The sequence below is a fragment of the Pecten maximus genome, unplaced genomic scaffold, assembly GCF_902652985.1.
Source record: "Pecten maximus unplaced genomic scaffold, xPecMax1.1, whole genome shotgun sequence".
Taxonomy (NCBI): Eukaryota; Metazoa; Mollusca; class Bivalvia; order Pectinida; family Pectinidae; genus Pecten; species Pecten maximus.
The window spans coordinates 1-18,848 of record NW_022980347.1 but is presented as its reverse complement, the minus strand read 5'-3'; the positions used below and the strand labels follow the sequence as shown (position 1 = coordinate 18,848).

At 34.7% G+C, this 18,848-nt stretch overlaps 2 protein-coding genes across 2 annotated transcripts in view; one reads left to right on the top strand and one right to left on the bottom strand.

Moving 5' to 3' along the window:
• The window catches only part of LOC117319487 (deoxyribonuclease-1-like), a gene marked incomplete at its 3' end in the record, with an annotated part of 55,137 nt that extends 46,336 nt beyond the window's left edge, over nt 1-8,801 (bottom strand). The window contains exon 1 of the mRNA XM_033874280.1: nt 7,703-8,801. Within this exon, the coding sequence (XP_033730171.1) occupies nt 7,703-7,879 (177 nt within the window). The remainder of the gene's footprint in view (nt 1-7,702) is intronic.
• On the top strand, nt 2,436-18,013 carry LOC117319488. The gene is made up of 6 exons (XM_033874281.1): nt 2,436-2,484; nt 12,903-13,032; nt 14,848-15,406; nt 16,053-16,237; nt 16,707-16,894; nt 17,681-18,013. Exons 2-6 carry the CDS (start codon nt 12,907-12,909, stop codon nt 17,871-17,873), a joined length of 1,251 nt encoding a protein of 416 aa, XP_033730172.1. The 5' UTR covers nt 2,436-2,484; nt 12,903-12,906; the 3' UTR covers nt 17,874-18,013.
• The last annotated feature ends 835 nt before the right edge of the window (nt 18,014-18,848 follow it).

Here is an 18,848-nt window from a genome sequence, read left to right as displayed (position 1 = left end):
AACCCCTACTGTGGGTGGAGACACCCTGTTTCACTGTGACGTCACACAAACATGGAAATCTCTATCCCGAACTGTGGCGTGGGGACTTTGGCACCACCCACTGTTTATATCCTCAGTGTGAACATTGCTGCTAGGGGTCCCAAATGGGGGAACTGGCTGCTAGCTAGCAGCATTATACAGGGTGTTGCCTCAATGCTGTGATATAGTACTCAATTCTGTAGAACATTTCTTTGTTTAAGATAACTAGGCTTTTGGATTGTCTACTATCTGATACCAGTTAGTTTTGATGTGAAAACCTGTTAGCTTAATCTCTGCATGAAACCATAGTATTGCTGGTTGAGGGTCACACAGCAAAACAATAAAATTATTTAGATAAAGGGCAGCAGAGGTCTGGGAATGGAGCCCTATCTCCAGAGCTGCCCTGTTACCCAGTGTCTTAGCTTTAAATCGCTGATAACTTAAGCTGTTGACAAATGTGTTTCTGGTATTAAGTGTACCTTTAAGCTTGTGTAAATATGGTAAATATCAGAAAACTTCTGATAATCTCAATCAAATTTGGAGAGAGTCTGTAGGTTTCTAATTCAATAGTCATATACATATATATCTTATGTAGTGATACTGTGCAAGTGGAAAGCATGTCACATTGATACTATTTATGTCTTTACATTGCTCTATGTTGTAACTTGTGCAAATGAAAAGTAGGAATGATGATCATGATAGGACAACATCAACTGATATCTAGGATGATAATTGCATGCTGATAGCAAATATTGCAAAATTAGGTCAATGAGACCTACTTTTTCTATGATTATTTTAGGGCAACAAAAATAGACATCAAGGATGAGAATGGAATGCTGATAGCAAATATTGCAAAATGAGGTCACTGTGACCTTCTTTTTCAGTAATTATGTTAGATCATCAGAAATAGACATCTAGGATAAGAAATTAAGGCATGCCATAACAAATATTGCAAAATTAGGTCACTGACCTGCTTTTTCAATAATTACATTAGGGCAATAGAAATGGACATCTAGGATGAGAAAGGCATGCCGATAACGAATATTGCAAAATTAGGTCACTGTGACATATTTTTTCAATAATTGTATTAGAGTAACAGAAATGGACACCTAGATATTGTCCTATTTTAATGATTCTTGATTTGTATGTACATCAAGGGAAACCAATCACTTTCGGAGCCTAATTTTCACATTTTAAGAAAATGGCCGCCATCAACTGAGCTCTGCTTGGTTTAAATTTAGATATTGTCAGATTTTGATCAAATTTGATATGAAGGAACATCATTGGATATCGGTCCCTTTCGTAGCCTTACTTTCACATTTAAACAAAATGTCCTCAATTTCCTGCCCTCTGATTGGTCCAAATTTAGATATTGTTTGATATTGATGAAATTTGATATATAGGAACATCATTGAACACCGGTCGCTCTCATAGCCTCACTTTCACATTTAAACAAAATGGTCGCCCATTCCTGGCCTCTGATTGGTCGAAATGTAGATAATGTTCAATTTCAATTAGATTTGATGTATGGGGGTATTAAGGGGACTACAAATTCAACTTGTTGGGTTTTGTTGCCTTTAGGAACAACAGTCTTTTATTGGTCGAAACTTAGATATTGAGCGATTTTGACAAAACGTGCTCACACAGAGTTATCGCCCCTTACTACACTTCATTCCATCTGTGACATCCTTCAGGTGTCACCCTCTAGTATGGAATGAAGTGCAGTAAGAGGCGATAACAGAGTTATCGTTCCTTACGGAACGGAATGTAGACACGGTAAGTTTTGCAAACTTATAGGCAGATATCTGCACATTGGGAGTCCTGAAAACGGAACGATACATTTTGATAAAAACTATCCACACTTGTAAAACTCGGTGTGATCTACGTCCTGACATATTCGGTATGTCTGGGAAAAATCTAGTTATGGAGATATCTGGGGCCAAACACGCCAAAATCGTCATTTTGACTAAGAGTTTCTGTTTAAACCGCCCTCAATATTCGAAAAAAAAATCCAGAAACATATACAATGCATATATAAGTAGATAAATGTTTCCTGAAGAAAACCGTCTGTTTAGTTTTTCGATATCTTTATCAGAACGGTCACAATATTGTTTTGAAAATGGCCTATTTTTTCGACCCTCTCAGTATTTTTCCACTCGACAGGGGTATTTTGATAGCAGACGATCGCATGTTTTGATGACGTAACGCCCATCCTGAACTCGTCACGAAAGTTTGTTGTGTAAGCCGGCTGTTGATTGAACTGCTCGGTGAGCTGGGTTCCGTTGTATTTTACTGTCACTGCCAGTATATATTGCTATTTTTTCAACATCAGAGGCAATGCTCCAGAATATAGATACTTTGTCACGATCATTGTATGTCGCTTTTCACAAACATGCATGCGAAAAATCAACCCAGCGTTCAGAATGTCAAGCAAATTCCCGAAGCCTCGTAGGCCTAACGCTGACGGTAAGTTAACTTGTTTGTTAACGTTGATGTAAACAGACGACGGTAAATATTTGATATTTACTGTAGTGATAGGCCTGCTTTGTCTCCAACTTTAGGTAATTGATTGATAGAACTATTTCGATAGTCTGTGTATTTGTTTGTGACTAGCTTCGACTCTGTGATTGTTTACGTCTAAAAATAACAACGGGAATCTCCAGATTGAGGTGACAATGTACACAGAACCGTGTTCTCTCGGACACTATCTCGTGAACGAACACACACACAAGACTACTACTTTGCAACTTCTCTGATATATGAATTACCTTGTGAAAGGAGAAATGAAATAAATTTTATTTTTTACCGATCATATTCTGACATACAGTCGACTTACTAGAGTCCCGCGGTGAAGCGATGCCTTACTCGTGCATGTTTGTCTTGCTACCTACTCGCACGAGAGAGACTAGTATATTATCAATGAACATTATAAAAATCATTACAAGCATATGTAGAACGCGGGCGACTTAAATATGGCTAAGATTTCATTTAATTTTGTAGAACTATTTAAATTGAACCACCTACACTGCGAGCTGGAAACTTCCTCACTACACTACAGCAGGCCTACATCATATTCATTTTTGAAATTTTTAATGAAATAGTATTCTGGTCTATTATATTCAAATGCCTATAACTTGAAATTAAAAAGGCTGTTACATGCCCTTTATTGAGACTGTGCCTTTGAACAGGGTTAAATCATATAATCTTTTGCATGCATGTAAATGTTAAAAACAATTGTAGTAAATTTTCCAATTCTTTGCCACAAATACCCTACAACATATATAAACCTTTCGCTTACTTGTGCCGAAGAAAACAATTTGTGACAAACCTGTTCTGATAAATTTATGCTAAAATATTGTCAATTATTATGTCACATTAAGTTAAATTAACTTATTTAAGAACCATGTTGGATTTTTTTATATTTTGAATTCAAATCAGTATCAACATATTAAAAAATGTATTTAAGAAAATTACTAAACATATATAAGATAGTTTTTCTTCAAAATGTCATCTGCACACAGGTAGAAATAAGTAAATTTTCAAATGTCTTTACCTAAAATACTATATCAACATATTTCAACATTTCTTTACATGTGCCAAAGAAAACAATGTGTGGACAACATGTTCTGACAAAATTATCCTAGAATGTTGGTTATTAATTAATTTATTGCGTTTGCAATTGATAAGGATTGCGAGCAACCTGGTGTAACAAATTTATACTAAAACAACTTAATTATTATGTCACATTAAGTTAAATTCAGTAATTTCATGTTTAAAATCATGTCATCAATTTAACATAATTTGTTTTGATATTTTGATTTTAAAGTAATTTCATCTTCATACCAAAGGTATTTTAGAAAACAACCATATTAAAGTATTAATAGAAGTTACCTAGTAATCATAAGTTTACAAAATATTCTCCCTGGAAATGTCATATGCGCACAGGTAAAAATCAGTAAATTTTGAAATATCTTTGCCTCAAATACCATATTTCCTGTAACATATTTTATTAAACATTTCGCTCAGATACAACAAAGGAAAAAAGGTGCGAGAAACCAATTCTGACAAATTTAAACTAAAAAAAATTACATTGAAGTAATATGTACCATATCTAATATATATTTTATTTTATTAAGTCAATTAATATTTGGATTTATTTTAACTTACTACAAAAGGTATAGAGATTATTTGACAATATCAAAGAATTAGATAACTTGATTTAATTAGCAAAATTGTTCAGAATAGTCTTAAAAATGCCATCTGCACACAGGTAGAATACTGTGACTTGCACAGGGACTTGTGTAAACAGTTCGCAATGTATGTTTCTGTTTTAAGGCCCACACTGCCATGGAAAATATATTTACATCAGGAGACACTTTCTACTTTGTAGGCCTCTGACTGCAATCAACTTCCCTCTTTGTTCTAATAATTGAAATATTCTGAAATTTTGCCAGAAATCTGGTTTTAGTTTCATATTGTAGAATTATTCTCTCAATTTCAAGCTATTTAGATATTGAGAATTCTAATTCACTTAGAAAAATTCAAAACTTGCTAATTACCTAATTTTCATCAGGGAAAGATAAAAGGAATTAACTCGCTCATCTGGTCATGATATCAATTTATTATAAATTATAATGTAGTGATTATTGATATTTCTCTTTCTATTCATGATCGATCAATAATTGATCATGGATTGTTTAAGAATTGTTGATGATCGATCGATCAAAAACTTTATAGTGATTCCAAACACTATAAGAAGTTGCAAACTGTTTAAAACAAATATGTAATAGACATTTCCTTATTTGCTTGATATGGACGACTGACACTGATCATGACTTTGAACTTCAGGGAAATTCTCAAAGTAGGATATTATTAAAATAGCTTAGGCAAAAAAACAAACAAATTTCCTTCTATCATACATACCGGTACTAAAAATTTGGATTTTCCTCACGCAAGTATGAATTATTAACTTATCCTCCAAGATTGAAATTGGTGCGAGCTAATTCCTGTAAAATCATGAAAATTTACATCTGATTGAGTTAATGATTATATTGTGAGGAAATTGAGTTAATCCCTATGTTGTGAGGAAATTGTTCCAAATTAAGATATTGTCCTGTTTTAATGATTTTTATACGCCCGACCCGACGTACATTATAATGTTATCATGTTGGCGGGTGGTCCGGACCATAACTCTCGACCCAGGCTCTCTATACTTAACAGAAATACATATCTTGATGAGCCGGAGTGTCACATACGAAAATCATGCCCCTTACCCCCGTATTGGAGTTATTCACTTTTGATGATTTTACTTGTGCGGACCATAACACCAATACTACTCAACCCAGGCTCTCCATACTTGACACAAATATACATCTTGATGACTCGGAGTGTCGCATACCAAAATCATGCCCTTTTCCCCGTATTTGCGGAGTAATTCCCCTTTGATGAGTTTACTTGTCCGGACTATAACTCCAATACTTCCCGACCCAGGCTCTCCATACTTGACACAAATATACATCTTGATGAGCCGGAGCACTACAACCTGTGAAACTATCCCCTTCCAAGTGTCAAATATTGCCCGGGCGTATGTTCTGGCCCTCCAATGGGTCCTTGTTTATTTTTATGTACATCATGGGAAATCAGCCACTTTCGTAACCTGATTTTCACATTTTAACAAAATGGCCGCCATCAACTGAGCTCTGCTTGGTTTAAATTTAGATATTGTCTGATTTTGATGAAATTTGATATGTAGATACATCATTGATCACCGGTCGCTCTCGTAGCCTCACTTTCACATTTAAACAAAATCGTCGCCAATTCCTGGCCTCTGATTGGTCGAAATGTAGATAATGTTCAATTTCAATTAGATTTGATATATGGGGGTTTTAAGGGAACTGCAAATTCAACTTGATGGGTTTTGTTGCCTTTACGAACAACAGTCTTTTTATTGGTCGAAACTTAGATATTGAGCGATTTTGACAAAACATGCTCACACAGAGTTATCGCCCCTTACTACACTTCATTCCATCTGTGACATCCTTCAGGTGTCACCATCTAGTAGTGTCGATAAAACAGAAGTTGAAGTTTCACTAAATGTAAGCAAACAAACATACAACGTTTACTAGACAGAACTAGTGCCAACGGGGAAAAGGGAATTGTTTTTGTTTCTGCTTAGGTGTATTAACAAATTCACTTAGACTCACCAGTTTTACAAATTGTAGTCGTTCATACAGGGTACCAAGGTTTATAATAATCCTTTCACATATTTTGACACGGATATTCACTTTTTTTGCGTGAGTTATTGGAAATAAACTACAGTTACAGGGGTTTAACTCGAGACCCACGTACTGGTAGAATATTATCCAGTGACCACGTTTTGCGGATAACCTGGTTACGTGTGTCTCTTTTCTCTTCCCCTTGTCTTGAGTTTGTCCTGTATGATATTTCTAGGCGTAGTTTACTACTTGTTCCAACCCACCGACTTCATTTAAAATCTAGTGGAGGTAACCTATCTGTCACGCAACATAAATGGGCGTCAATTTCTCCATTCTGTTGTAACCATGCATTATATATTGTCATAAGTGTCATAAATACGACCTCTGTGCAAAAATCATGTTTAACTACTGTTAAGGAAACGCAAAAATATTTGTTTAATTATATTTACATTTCAAAAATCTAACTACTTCACTCAATCTATAGAAGATCTAGTTAATAATCAATATTAAATATTTCATTATTCTAAACAAAATCCCTCATTCAATGTATAGATGTTCATTAATTCGTAAATTGTGTTGTGAAACCGAACAGTGTGACTACTGTATCCAACTCTTCATTGAGTACAAAGGCCTTTCTTATAGGCTTGTTCGGATATAATCTCCTTTACATGTCAGTATTCTATATTTGTGTCGAATAGCGTAACAGGAAGTCCCAACCCAACGTCATATTGAGGTTAAAGGTAAACTTACTTACTGACAGTAGGTCAATAGATATTGTCAGACATACATGTGGTAACGAATCCATGTATCATCAATTTGATTACTGACACACTATTCAGGGTAACATTGCAGTAAAAGTCAAATTTTGGATAATTATCAATTTTCGAATCCTTACGCCGAAGGTCACATTGAAGTCATATATAAAGTTTGAATAGGATGTCATGGCCATAAGTACTCGCCGCCGGAATGTTGAGCACTGGCTTTACAAAGGTTCACTCCACAATAATTAGTTTCTGATCTGTTTTGTTTATTTCCTAGTAGTGAGTTCTTCCAATTTCCTGTACACATATATTTTGATCTGTATTTAGTATGTGAAATGCAAATCACTGATGCAATGATATATCAATACAGTTCACTGTAGTTATTTAAAGGTAAATTGCTTCGTAGCGGTTGTACAACCCCTTAACAGGATTAGGTGGTACACTCTGTGACATTCTAATAACATAAGTCAGTGTTGAAATGTCATTACCTGCTATTTTATACCTGAATCAAGTTTGGACAGAGCGACGATAAAGTCAATACATACTACGCATTGAGGTACATTGTGTTAGGAATATATAAATGTTATATGGTTTGAAATTTTGATAAACTCGTGCAGTCTGAAATGACAAATAAAGACATATAATCGAATATCTTTGAAGCCCAGGAATGAAATATATTGGATGGCAAACAAGAAAACAAACACATACCTTTGCGAGAATTTCAACAACGTCTGTATTTTCTGCTCTCGCATCTCCAAACATCCTCAGGTTGAATGCTGATATTCTCAAGTTTTCCTCTAACATCTTAGACAAACATGTACCAAATTGGATGGTAAGAAAGGCGAAAATCCCGAAGAGAAATTTGCCAGTGATGAAGCCTGCCATGTTGTATTGGCGATGTGTTCAGTAACGGGCCTCACGCCTCACTACATAAGTGTACTAGGTGTCAGTAGGTGGATATCTTTCTAACCACCTCTGTACTCCAATTTGAATACATTAATAGCAATCACAGCGTCGGCGACCATTCTGTTTCCTATTTTTGTGTGGATATTAAGATGTTTGCCTTCTTTGTAATAGAAAGATTTGAAGAGTAAAAAGGTATACTAGTATAAGGTGTTACGCAGGTACAGTTGATAAATTCACTGTGTAACACATCTAAAATGAATGTATAGCGTCAACATGTGTTAAAATTAATGTACAATGTTAACTTGTGTAAAGATGAATATACAATGTTAACTTGTGTAAGGATGAATTAATGTACAGTGTTAACTTGTGTAAAGATGAATGTACAGTGTTAACTTGTGTAAAGATGAATGTACAGTGTTAACCTGTGTAAAGATAAATTCATGTACAGTGTTAACTTGTGTAAAGACGAATTTACAGTGTTTACCTATCTAAAGATGAAAGTACATTGTTAACTTGTGTAAAGATGAATGTACAGTGTTAACTTGTGTAAAGATGAATGTACAGTGTTAACTTGTGTAAAGATTAATGTACAGTGTTAACTTGTGCAAAGACGAATGTACAGTGTTAACTTGTGTAAAGACGAATGTACAGTGGTAACTTGTGTAAAGATTAATGTAGTGTTAACTTGTGTAAAGATGAATGTATAGTGTTAACTTGTGCAAAGACGAATGTACAGTGTTAACTTGTGTAAAGACGAATGTACAGTGTTAACTTGTGTAAAGATTAATGTACAGTGTTAGCATGTGCAAAGACGAATGTACAGTGTTAACTTGTGTAAAGATTAATGTACAGTGTTAACATGTGTAAAGATGAATATACAGTGTTAACATGTGTAAAGATGAATGTTCAGTGTTAGCATGTGTAAAGATATCCAGAGATGAATACATGTATACTGTTAACCTGTATTTAGGTCGCATCAGTATGTTTTTCCGGAACATAGTCGCACTTTCAAAAAATTATGATGACGCCCTGTACCATATAGTTCTTATATCCTTCCTGGACTTTTCTCTTTCCACATGCATGGATGGGTTTTTTTAACCAGAGTCGACATTGATATGATCTACCCTGAAATAAACTCATTCCCCTTTATCAGAGTGACACGTCTGACTTAACTTTACAAACAGATAATATCTTCAAACGCTTCGAGGTCATTTAGCGTGAAGACATTTCACGTGTGGGTCACCTTTACAATTCTGTATACGGCGTTCGAAAATATTGTCATTTTATAATAGGTATAGAACTTTCCATGTAGGTATTTAGGTAAGTCTCGCTTCAACAACAGTATATTTAGACAAAGACCTATACACCCATCGCTTAAGTAGTTAAAATATATAAAACTCGAGTATGGAAGACAACAGAAAAAAGCTGTTTTCCTTAGAAATACGTTTGTTTACACAGTTAGAACAAAATAAAACTAATTTGCGTTTTGAAGTGCAGCATTATTCCCTAGCTGTATAATAGCTAACCGATATATCCTGTTATACACACACTGTATATATTTTTCACCTTTTAGAATACATTTAAGTAATTTGTCAAGTTTACAAGCATGTACCATTAGATATTTATGCCATTTATCCTATGAAAGTGTAAGCATTATTCATAGTGATTTTGAATCTTGTAAATTATACTTAAAATGTATAACCATTTGGATCCTTGTACCCTTAACAATATATACTGGCTTGAGATACTGTCGTAGTATTCTGTCTTAATCATGTACGGAGCATATGAAGAGAGTAACTTATACATATATTTGTCGATGTTCCCCGACATTGATTGCATAAGTAATACATGAGTTGCCAGCCAAGACCACAAATGTAACTACCGTCAAAAATAGATTTCATACAAAGTATGAAGAAGCTAAAATACGTTTCATTGTATATTTGAAATTCTATATGTATGATCTCCAGTAATGAACAAGAACAATACAGGCCCTCGTTAAATATAGTAACAGTGAGCTTGACCCAAAAAAGCTGCAGCTCGAACTTGATCTGTAGCTACTCATACTGAAGTTACATGCCAACTTATCAAAACTTAGTATAAGAGGAAAATTCTCAGAAAAGTCTATGTATCCCCATATTTGATCTTGTGTTTAACAAGATGAAACTAGAAAATGTCTGTAAGAGAAAAATGCCCCCGCTGCCACGTGACACCCCGAAACACAGTTTGGTGAGAGTCGCATCAGTAATCTATAAGATTAACTACTTACATTGCATTGGGACTGGACGGGACTGGACGGACATGGGTAAAAGTATTCCTCCCCTAAACCATTTCTTCGCGGGGGTATAGAAATGTCGGAATATTTTCTCAAAGGAGGTGGGATTGCTTAAAGATTAAACCTCGTGCAAATGAAGTGAACTGCGATGCAGTTAATGTACCATTTGCATGAGGTTCTATTCCCTCTATCAGTCCATGCGTTATATTGGTATTGATATCGTAAATATGGTATTCTCAAGATAGAATACTTTGTTAACATAAAATTGATGGCAGTTTTTATAATAGAAACTTAACCATCATTCAATAACCACAACACAAAAGTTTTACTCAAAAACTACTTAAACCGAATTACTTTGACTCAGAACAACAAACAGTACACGCGATGCAACCGAATAGCCGTGGTGTTCAGAGCTTAAGAAAAAGTGTTACAATGTGGATTTTACCACCGACTGGTGGTATTCGTATACCCGGACCTTCCAACTTGTTTCTTCCATCGCCACAGTTTATGAGTCACAGGGAAGCTTTACGAGAGTGCCCACAAGCTAGCTATAATATATTGCCGATACCAGACTGTTTTGTGTTTGTCTAACAGTGTTTCGACTATGGCTTCGTTTTTGTGACCAGTCATACGAAATCCAGAATCGTTTTCGATACTGATCATGAGCTAGGGCCTAGAGGTCATGAGCTCGGTACTACCAGGAGTGTCAGTGGTCTGTCAGATCGTGTTTCCTAAACTCTCTGTAATACTAGCTGTTCCATTTGTGTTTATAAACGTGTATAACAAGGTTACATAATATCCAAAATGAAAGTGCATTCAAGTCTGAGGCGGTGAAAAACTAGATAGCCGATGTAAACAATGAAAAAGTGATTCGGCTATTAGAACAGAAACACACCACCAGAAATCTTCTTTGGGAAATGAACTGAACTGAGTTGACTAGTTTCACTTAGGTGGAGTGAAGTGAAGTTATTGATATTACGAAGTGAATTCGTATTAATTATTTTGAATGATATTGTATAAAAGAATGTAAATATAGTTATCATTTTTTTTGCGGAACTCAGTTGATATATGATGATATATGATAGTATTACATTATGAAATTGATGAAGGTCTTTGAGCTAAGCTTGATAATTTAAAGAAAGGATGGTACTGAGTCGGATTTAACTTTAAGTATGAAATAAAACTAACAAGAAATATCTTAAAAAAAAGATAAACGGCATAGTTTTAATGCTGGTGGTTATAATGTAAAACTGCTGGTGAAATAAATTAACGAACTAAAGCGTTTTAGCACGAATAACAAAATTATATAAGTTTGAATCATTTTTGTTGATATTAAGACTGCATTTGAATCAGGAATGTGATTTTAACAATGTGTCATTTAAAAAGATAATATATTTATTCTGCTTGCATTCAATCTTATCTTTGTTTCGTTTTTAACCGCACATCTGCATTTTGCATTTACTGTATACAATCTTATCTTTGTTTCGTTTTTAACTGCTTATCTGCATTTTGCATTTACCGCTACATTGACCAATCACATAATTCATCTTGACCAGTAACGCCACCTGTCGCGTCATATCCGGGGCAAAAAGAAAATTAAACGGCTATGCCGAAAAATGTAGTTTTCAGAAAGGGAGGAATATTACATAACAATTTAAAATGTTTTACAAAGGAAGCTAAGTTGAATAAGTTGATTGATTTCCATACGTTCGTGTCATGTTAAGTCACAATAATACATTCAATTACAACAAACGCATTAAAATAACTATACAATGATGAAAAACTATGATCGCACTGTCTGACCCAATTAGATTCATTTAATTTTATTCTACAGTAGATTAACATGAATTGTATCAGATATATTTTTTTTTAAAGTTAAATAACAATGTCACTTTGTAGTTGTTAACGAAACAATACATATGGTACAAATAAAGCTAAGATTAAAAACAATAACACCGGTTGGATGACATATGACCTTTGACCTCGGCGTAATGGTAGATAAAACAACAATGGTAATTGATATCATTCAATGCGAGGGTAAGACACGGCAATGATCAGTGGATATTCGGTTGATCAGTGTAAATATAATTTAACTGTGTGCCAGTATTATAATCGTAAGTATTTGTTTAGTGTGGTGTTTTAATATATTGTTTGTTTGGCAAACATTGACAATATTTGTTTATTCTAATTCAAATAAGTGTTATACTAATTCAAATAAGTTGTTTTGAATGAGTGGCAATACTAGTTTCCTATACACGGATATCACTGATTCTGTACAGTTCCTTTATAAACGGTTTGGTTATAACACAGCCACAGGGAGACGAGAGTTTCAATGACTGAATGTCTTCTATTCGCATAACTGAATACATGTTCCATATATAGAAACGCAATAGGTTAATTTACGGCTATAACTTTTTCAATATTTGAATTGAATGCATAATGCGGTCCTACCCACGACCTATATCAATTGTCTGAAGCATAGTTAACTTAATACCTGGCCAGAGAATATCTGGATACATTGCCATTATGGAACACATATCATTTAAGAAACTATACGTTAAGCTGACATTTTATTGAACAACATTTGGACCAACTGCTTTAGAAAACAAATTGATCACCATTGACATAACCGAGCTAAGGAGAGGGTATTCTCATCAGTGTATTAACATTTCTAGCGCGAATAATGAATGATTTACCGTTTGTTAATACAAGGCTTTGTTTTTATTGAAGGGTCATGGTGTACGGTTCCGGTCGCTTGCGGAAGCCCCTTTCCTTTGGAATGTGTTCAGTATTGAGCGCAGTATTTGGTTTATTTATTTATACAGTTCTAACATATTCCGAATATATAAAACCTATATCGGTAAGTATTATCATTTAATGTTTTATGCTATATACTGTCCATTTTTTTCTGGAATATCCAATATTTCTGATAGAAACAGATGCTGTCATTGAAATGAAAAGTGTATTAAACTGGACAAGGCTGTGTAACATATGTAAATACTAGAAAATCAGTAGTGTGAGGGACGCGGTAGTAAAATAGTTAAATTAATTATGAACCTATTGGACGACAACAACGACACCACTGACACTGGTGAGACATATACAGACAGAAAAGGGTTAAAGCGATAATTGAATTATATCAAAAATCACGAGGGGGAAAAGTTGATATACATTGTTAGACTGGCCACCTGTCTATAGAATAATAAAATTATGAATTAAATTGAGGTTTATAATTTTGGTCTAGAGAATATCTCTGATTCTAAGTTTCAAACTAGGGGGAGATAATCTAGTATTAGAATTTAGTGGTGCAATTATAACGAATAACTGCAGGTGGCCAGTCTAGTACCATGTATATATTCTCCATTTGATCTAAACACAGGATAAAACACGACACATGTACAGTCTCTACAAAGGGGAAGGAAATAAAGAAATTCCGTCTGTCTTGTTGTCCATTACTTTACAATGTTGCATATATACACTTGCACAATATGCCTATTTCTAATATAATTTATGAATATCGATTCGTCTCCAATTAATGATAAACGTTCAACAGAATATGTCCTTCTGTTAGTATTATATGGATTAAAACCTAGCATACCACCTACAGAAACAGGTACATGTACAACACGTACAGAACCAGTTATAACACCTACAGTAACAGGTATAAAGCGTACAGAACCAGGTAAAACACCTACAGAAACGGGTATAACACCTACAGAAACATGTATAACACCTACAGAAACGGGTATAACCCCTACAGAAACAGGTATAACACCTACAGTAACAGGTATAAAGCGTACAGAACCAGGTAAAACACCTACAGAAACGGGTATAACACAAACAGAAACATGCATAACACCTACAGAAACGGGTATAACACATACAGAAACAGGAATAACACCTATGGAAACATGTATACCACCTACAGAAACAGGCATAACACACACAGAAACAGGCATAACACCTATAGAAACGGGTATAACACATACAGGAACAGACAAAACACCTACAGAAACAGGTATAACACCTACAGAAACAGGTATAACACCTACAGTAACAAGTATAATACCTACAGAAACAGGCATAACCCCCTACAGAAAGGTATGATACCTACAGAAACAGCATAACACCTTCAGAAATAGGTATAACACATACAGGAACAGACAAAACACCTACAGAAACAGGTATAATACCTACAGAAACAGGCAAAACACCTACAGAAACAGGTATAACACACACAAAAACAGGCATAACACCTACAGAAACAGGTATAACACCTACAGAAACAGACATAACACCTACAGAAACAGGCATAACACCTACAGAAACAGGCAAAACACCTACAGTAACAAGTATAACACCTACAGAAACAGGCATAACCCCTACAGAAACAGCATAACCCCTATAGAAACAGCATAACCCCTATAGAAAGAGGCATCCACACACATAGACGTGTAATACGGAATTAAACACTAACACCTAAAGAAGCATACATTCCTTCACACACATGAACATGTAATAAGGAAGCATGTAGTAAGATATTTCCATATTGATATGGCTGTGTTACATATTTACCGAGATATGCATATCAATGTTAAAGTTACCTAGAAATGGTTTCGGTATGACAATGAAATAATAATGAAATAAAATAAAAAAATTTATATTTCAATTCCAGATGTACAGTTACGTCCCGTCACAAGATTCTACATTACTTTCCGTGTTTTCTGCTGTGATTGACATTGAAGATGAACACAAAGTTACATTAAATGTCTGGGATGGGACAAGGGACATGGACTACAAATGTTGTATTTTGATTTCTAATGCAAAATTAGTTCAAGTTTTAGCGAAACCACTAGATTCTGCATACGAGGAAAACGTTATATCTGCTCGACAGTATCGATGTTCCTTTTCTTCACTAAAAGGTCATGTGATCTCCGTTGCTATGATACCGGCTTCTAAAACATGTACGATGAGTGAACAGTTTACAAACGTTATGTTTCCTTCAAGGCCAAAAATAGTCAACAGTTTTGTTATCTATTCTGTGTTAACACAAGAAGTACGTCCTATTCAGCTGATTGAATGGCTAGAATACTATAAATCTACAGGAGTAGACAAAATCTACCTGGTTCTCCAGCTTCCGTATGCACAGCTGATGACGGTGTTATCGTACTATTCACGAAATGATTTCCTAGAGATAAAGGAACTACCTTTCCCACTACCTGGTAGATCACAAGGTTTGTTAAACTGATTAAACAAATTACTTATATCGTCAAGGATACCCGAGTAAAGCGCCCCATCACTTCTCCACTACATATACACCTTCGTGAGGTATATTTTAGTTGCTGTATTTTGTGTGTTCTTCTCATTATTCATACAAATAAAAATATTGGTTAATAGTTTGGGAGTTAGAAAAATTGAAATAGTTCCCAGTTATGTTGTAAATATGCATTAAGACAACCAGGAACATGAGATAACTTTTATTTTATTCACCCAGCAAATGAGTGGAATGCCGCGGTTGGGGAACCCTGAGGCCTCTAAGGCAATATGTGTCCTCACACGGGACGACTAACTGTTTTTGTGAAACATCAAAACGATTTTTTTTGGTATAGTGAGAAGCAACACCAAGTTAGAACAATTCAAAACGAGTTAGAAAGCTCGTTATCTTTACAACATACAATACTGGGACAATCTACCTAGAAGGATAAGTTGAATTTGCTATCATTGTTTTTATCTGTTTACAAATCATTTGTAGATCATATTATCAATCCAGATACAAGTATACGACGCAAATGAAATTATTTTTCTTTTTAAAAAATGAAAATAAAAGAAGAGATTGATTTGATATCATAATAAAGGTAATGAGTTATGTGAATGTTACAGATACCGTCGATCGCAGTTTTATGACAACAATGGACGACCTTATCCAACGTCAGCTTGATCAGGACAAACTCGTAGGAACATTCCATTGTAGGGAATATCTTCGTGGTTATGGATATGCGGCTAATATCGATGTAAATGAATTCATCTTAACAGAAAAATGGAGAGTGCTATTTTACTTTCTCGAGGTAAAGTAACTATCCAAGAAAAAAATCTGTATCGATTGTTGGTTTCACAAACTTCCGGTTATAGATAATTGATGCTATAGATAATTGATGCTAAGAAAGTATTTTCATCACAAGGTTACCCGTTGCCTTTACTTTTGCAATTCTTTCCCGGAATATCTTTCTATTAGATATTATATATATTGGGAAGGAAATACGGAATATACATTGTAGTATAACCGTTGCCCATACGTTATTTTCTAGTCAATTAAAGCTCTTATTTGTATTTAGATATGGTACTTTCACAGGATGTTTTAGAACAAAATTTTTAATGATAAATTTTGACACAGAATAGCACACTGATATTTTTTCAGCACGAGACAATCGTAAGAAAATATAGCGGTATCTACCATAATACCCTTCTATCATATGTTAAACAAAGATCACATTCTTATCAGTAAATGTAACATTATTTACAAATCGTTTCTTGTAGGAAACATTTGAAAAGACATATCCCGACGCCGCAGCCGTGAAACTACGATATGTACAAGATTCACATTATAAGTCAAATTTCAAAGGAAAAAATGATACAGAACGCATTAAGTACAAGATCATCTATATCCCTGGACATGTGGAACCCACGAGAAGCGACCTGGTCATACCACACACAAATTACCATGTGTAAGCATACGATATATATAACATTAACTAATTCTTAACAGTTCATTAGATAGACATAGGCGTTAGAATATTCAATTCCATGACCTTAAACGTTTATAGGCAATGACTGTTTTAAGTTTAAAGATATGAATTTTCTCACCTAAGCTATCATAGGTCATACTAAAGGGATGCACTGCTCCAAGAACATGAGTACACCTTATACATCAATCTTATCAATCCTGTAATTGCTTACCTAACGAAATTTGCTTCCTCCACTCCAGAAAATTATTGTGCCTATACAATATATTCATGAGTGTACCAATGTCTTCCAGAAAAACTCAATTTCCATTTTAATTTACGCCTGAGATATTTTCAGACGATTATTCTGATAATCGAAAAAAAAACTGTTCATTAGACTTCAATTACCAATATCCAATTCAAGCAGGCATAATGCATTATGTAGCCTTGGCTTTTATGAGTTTTTCATTTACATTGAAGGAATTAGTATAATATATTGCGGAAGGCGTAGACTCTCTCTCCCCCCCCCCCCCCCCCCCCCCCCCATCACCGATGTTCAGAAAAGGGATTTATCTTACCCTGACAGTAAATGCTGCAATGTTTTTAACACCTGATTTGTATGAACTAATTTTACTCCGAGTGGATATATATATACTGTACTATGATGAGTGAAGCCCTTTCAATATTAAGTAGAAAAGGTAAACTATACATGTAATTATTTTGATGCAGAAAAAAAATCAAATGACATTGGTTTAAACCATTACTTATTGCTGTACTATTTCTTTCCAGGTACACGTTACCTGAATATAATGGAGCTGTGTATCATGTAGGTCAATGCTCGGCAATGTGGATAATTTGTATCAGAAACCGTTCGCCATCAACCATGAAATTGTACCGTTCAAGGACAGAATTAGAACGAAAATGTTTTGCTGTGGCAACTAAACTGTATCTTAGTGCATACAATTTCAAACCACGTTATTAAAAAGGTCACTCAAACGATTAACTTGTAAATAAATTATTGAAGCCATAAGAACCGAATAGTGTGTGACTATGCTTCCATTCAGGTACAACATCTTCATTCCACAAAAAATGTCATTTCTTATTGATACTACTAAAATTTGAATAAACTACATAAGTCGACGTCTCTGTAAATTTTGATTATATTGGAGTTTTAAAAATATGACATAAAAGGGAAATTACGCTTGAACAATATGAGCTGGTAGCAGAAAGCAAAGGTCCGTGGACTTATCTTAGCTGTACGCGGCCGTGTTAAAAATTAAACAAGACGATTCGGCGAATAACAGTCTCGCGCCAAATGCGAAATTATATGACCAAGGAAACTGGTTGTATATAATCATTCAGTAATTGAATTTGGTCAATGCAAATTAATTCAGGAATATCACTGAGTAGGAGATAGCAGTTGTTCAATACAAGTGGACCCATGCCCCAAGTAAGATGACAGCATATCCAAAGTAAAACTTTGCAGTGAGAAGAAATGCAGGAGATCAGGCACGAGCAAAATGTCTTTGTTGGCAAAAAGTCAAAAGAAACAAAATCAAATCAGTCAGTTTATGTTAGAAGGCAACATCCTGAAATTGTTTTCAAAAAGCATCATGCGAATACCATCGTGTAAACAATATTGTAATTCAAAGTTCTCGATTTTTCTTTGCCTTTCAGTTTATCAAAATAACCTGTTTCTGTGCGTTAGAAAAAGTTAAACCCCGTGACCTTGAATATAGGGCAATGTGATTTATTTTCACAAATTTAGTTGGAATCCAAAGAACCTACTACTAATAAAAACAGGGTCATTTGAGTTTTTCTAAAACAAAGATTCTTGGGACATTTTCGGGGGTCATCCAAGGAACCTACCAGTCGTATATCCTGATTATGTCTTAAATGAATCAGTAGTTGTCCAAGTCATTTTAACAAATTGAGGTAATGATTTTTTACAAACTTT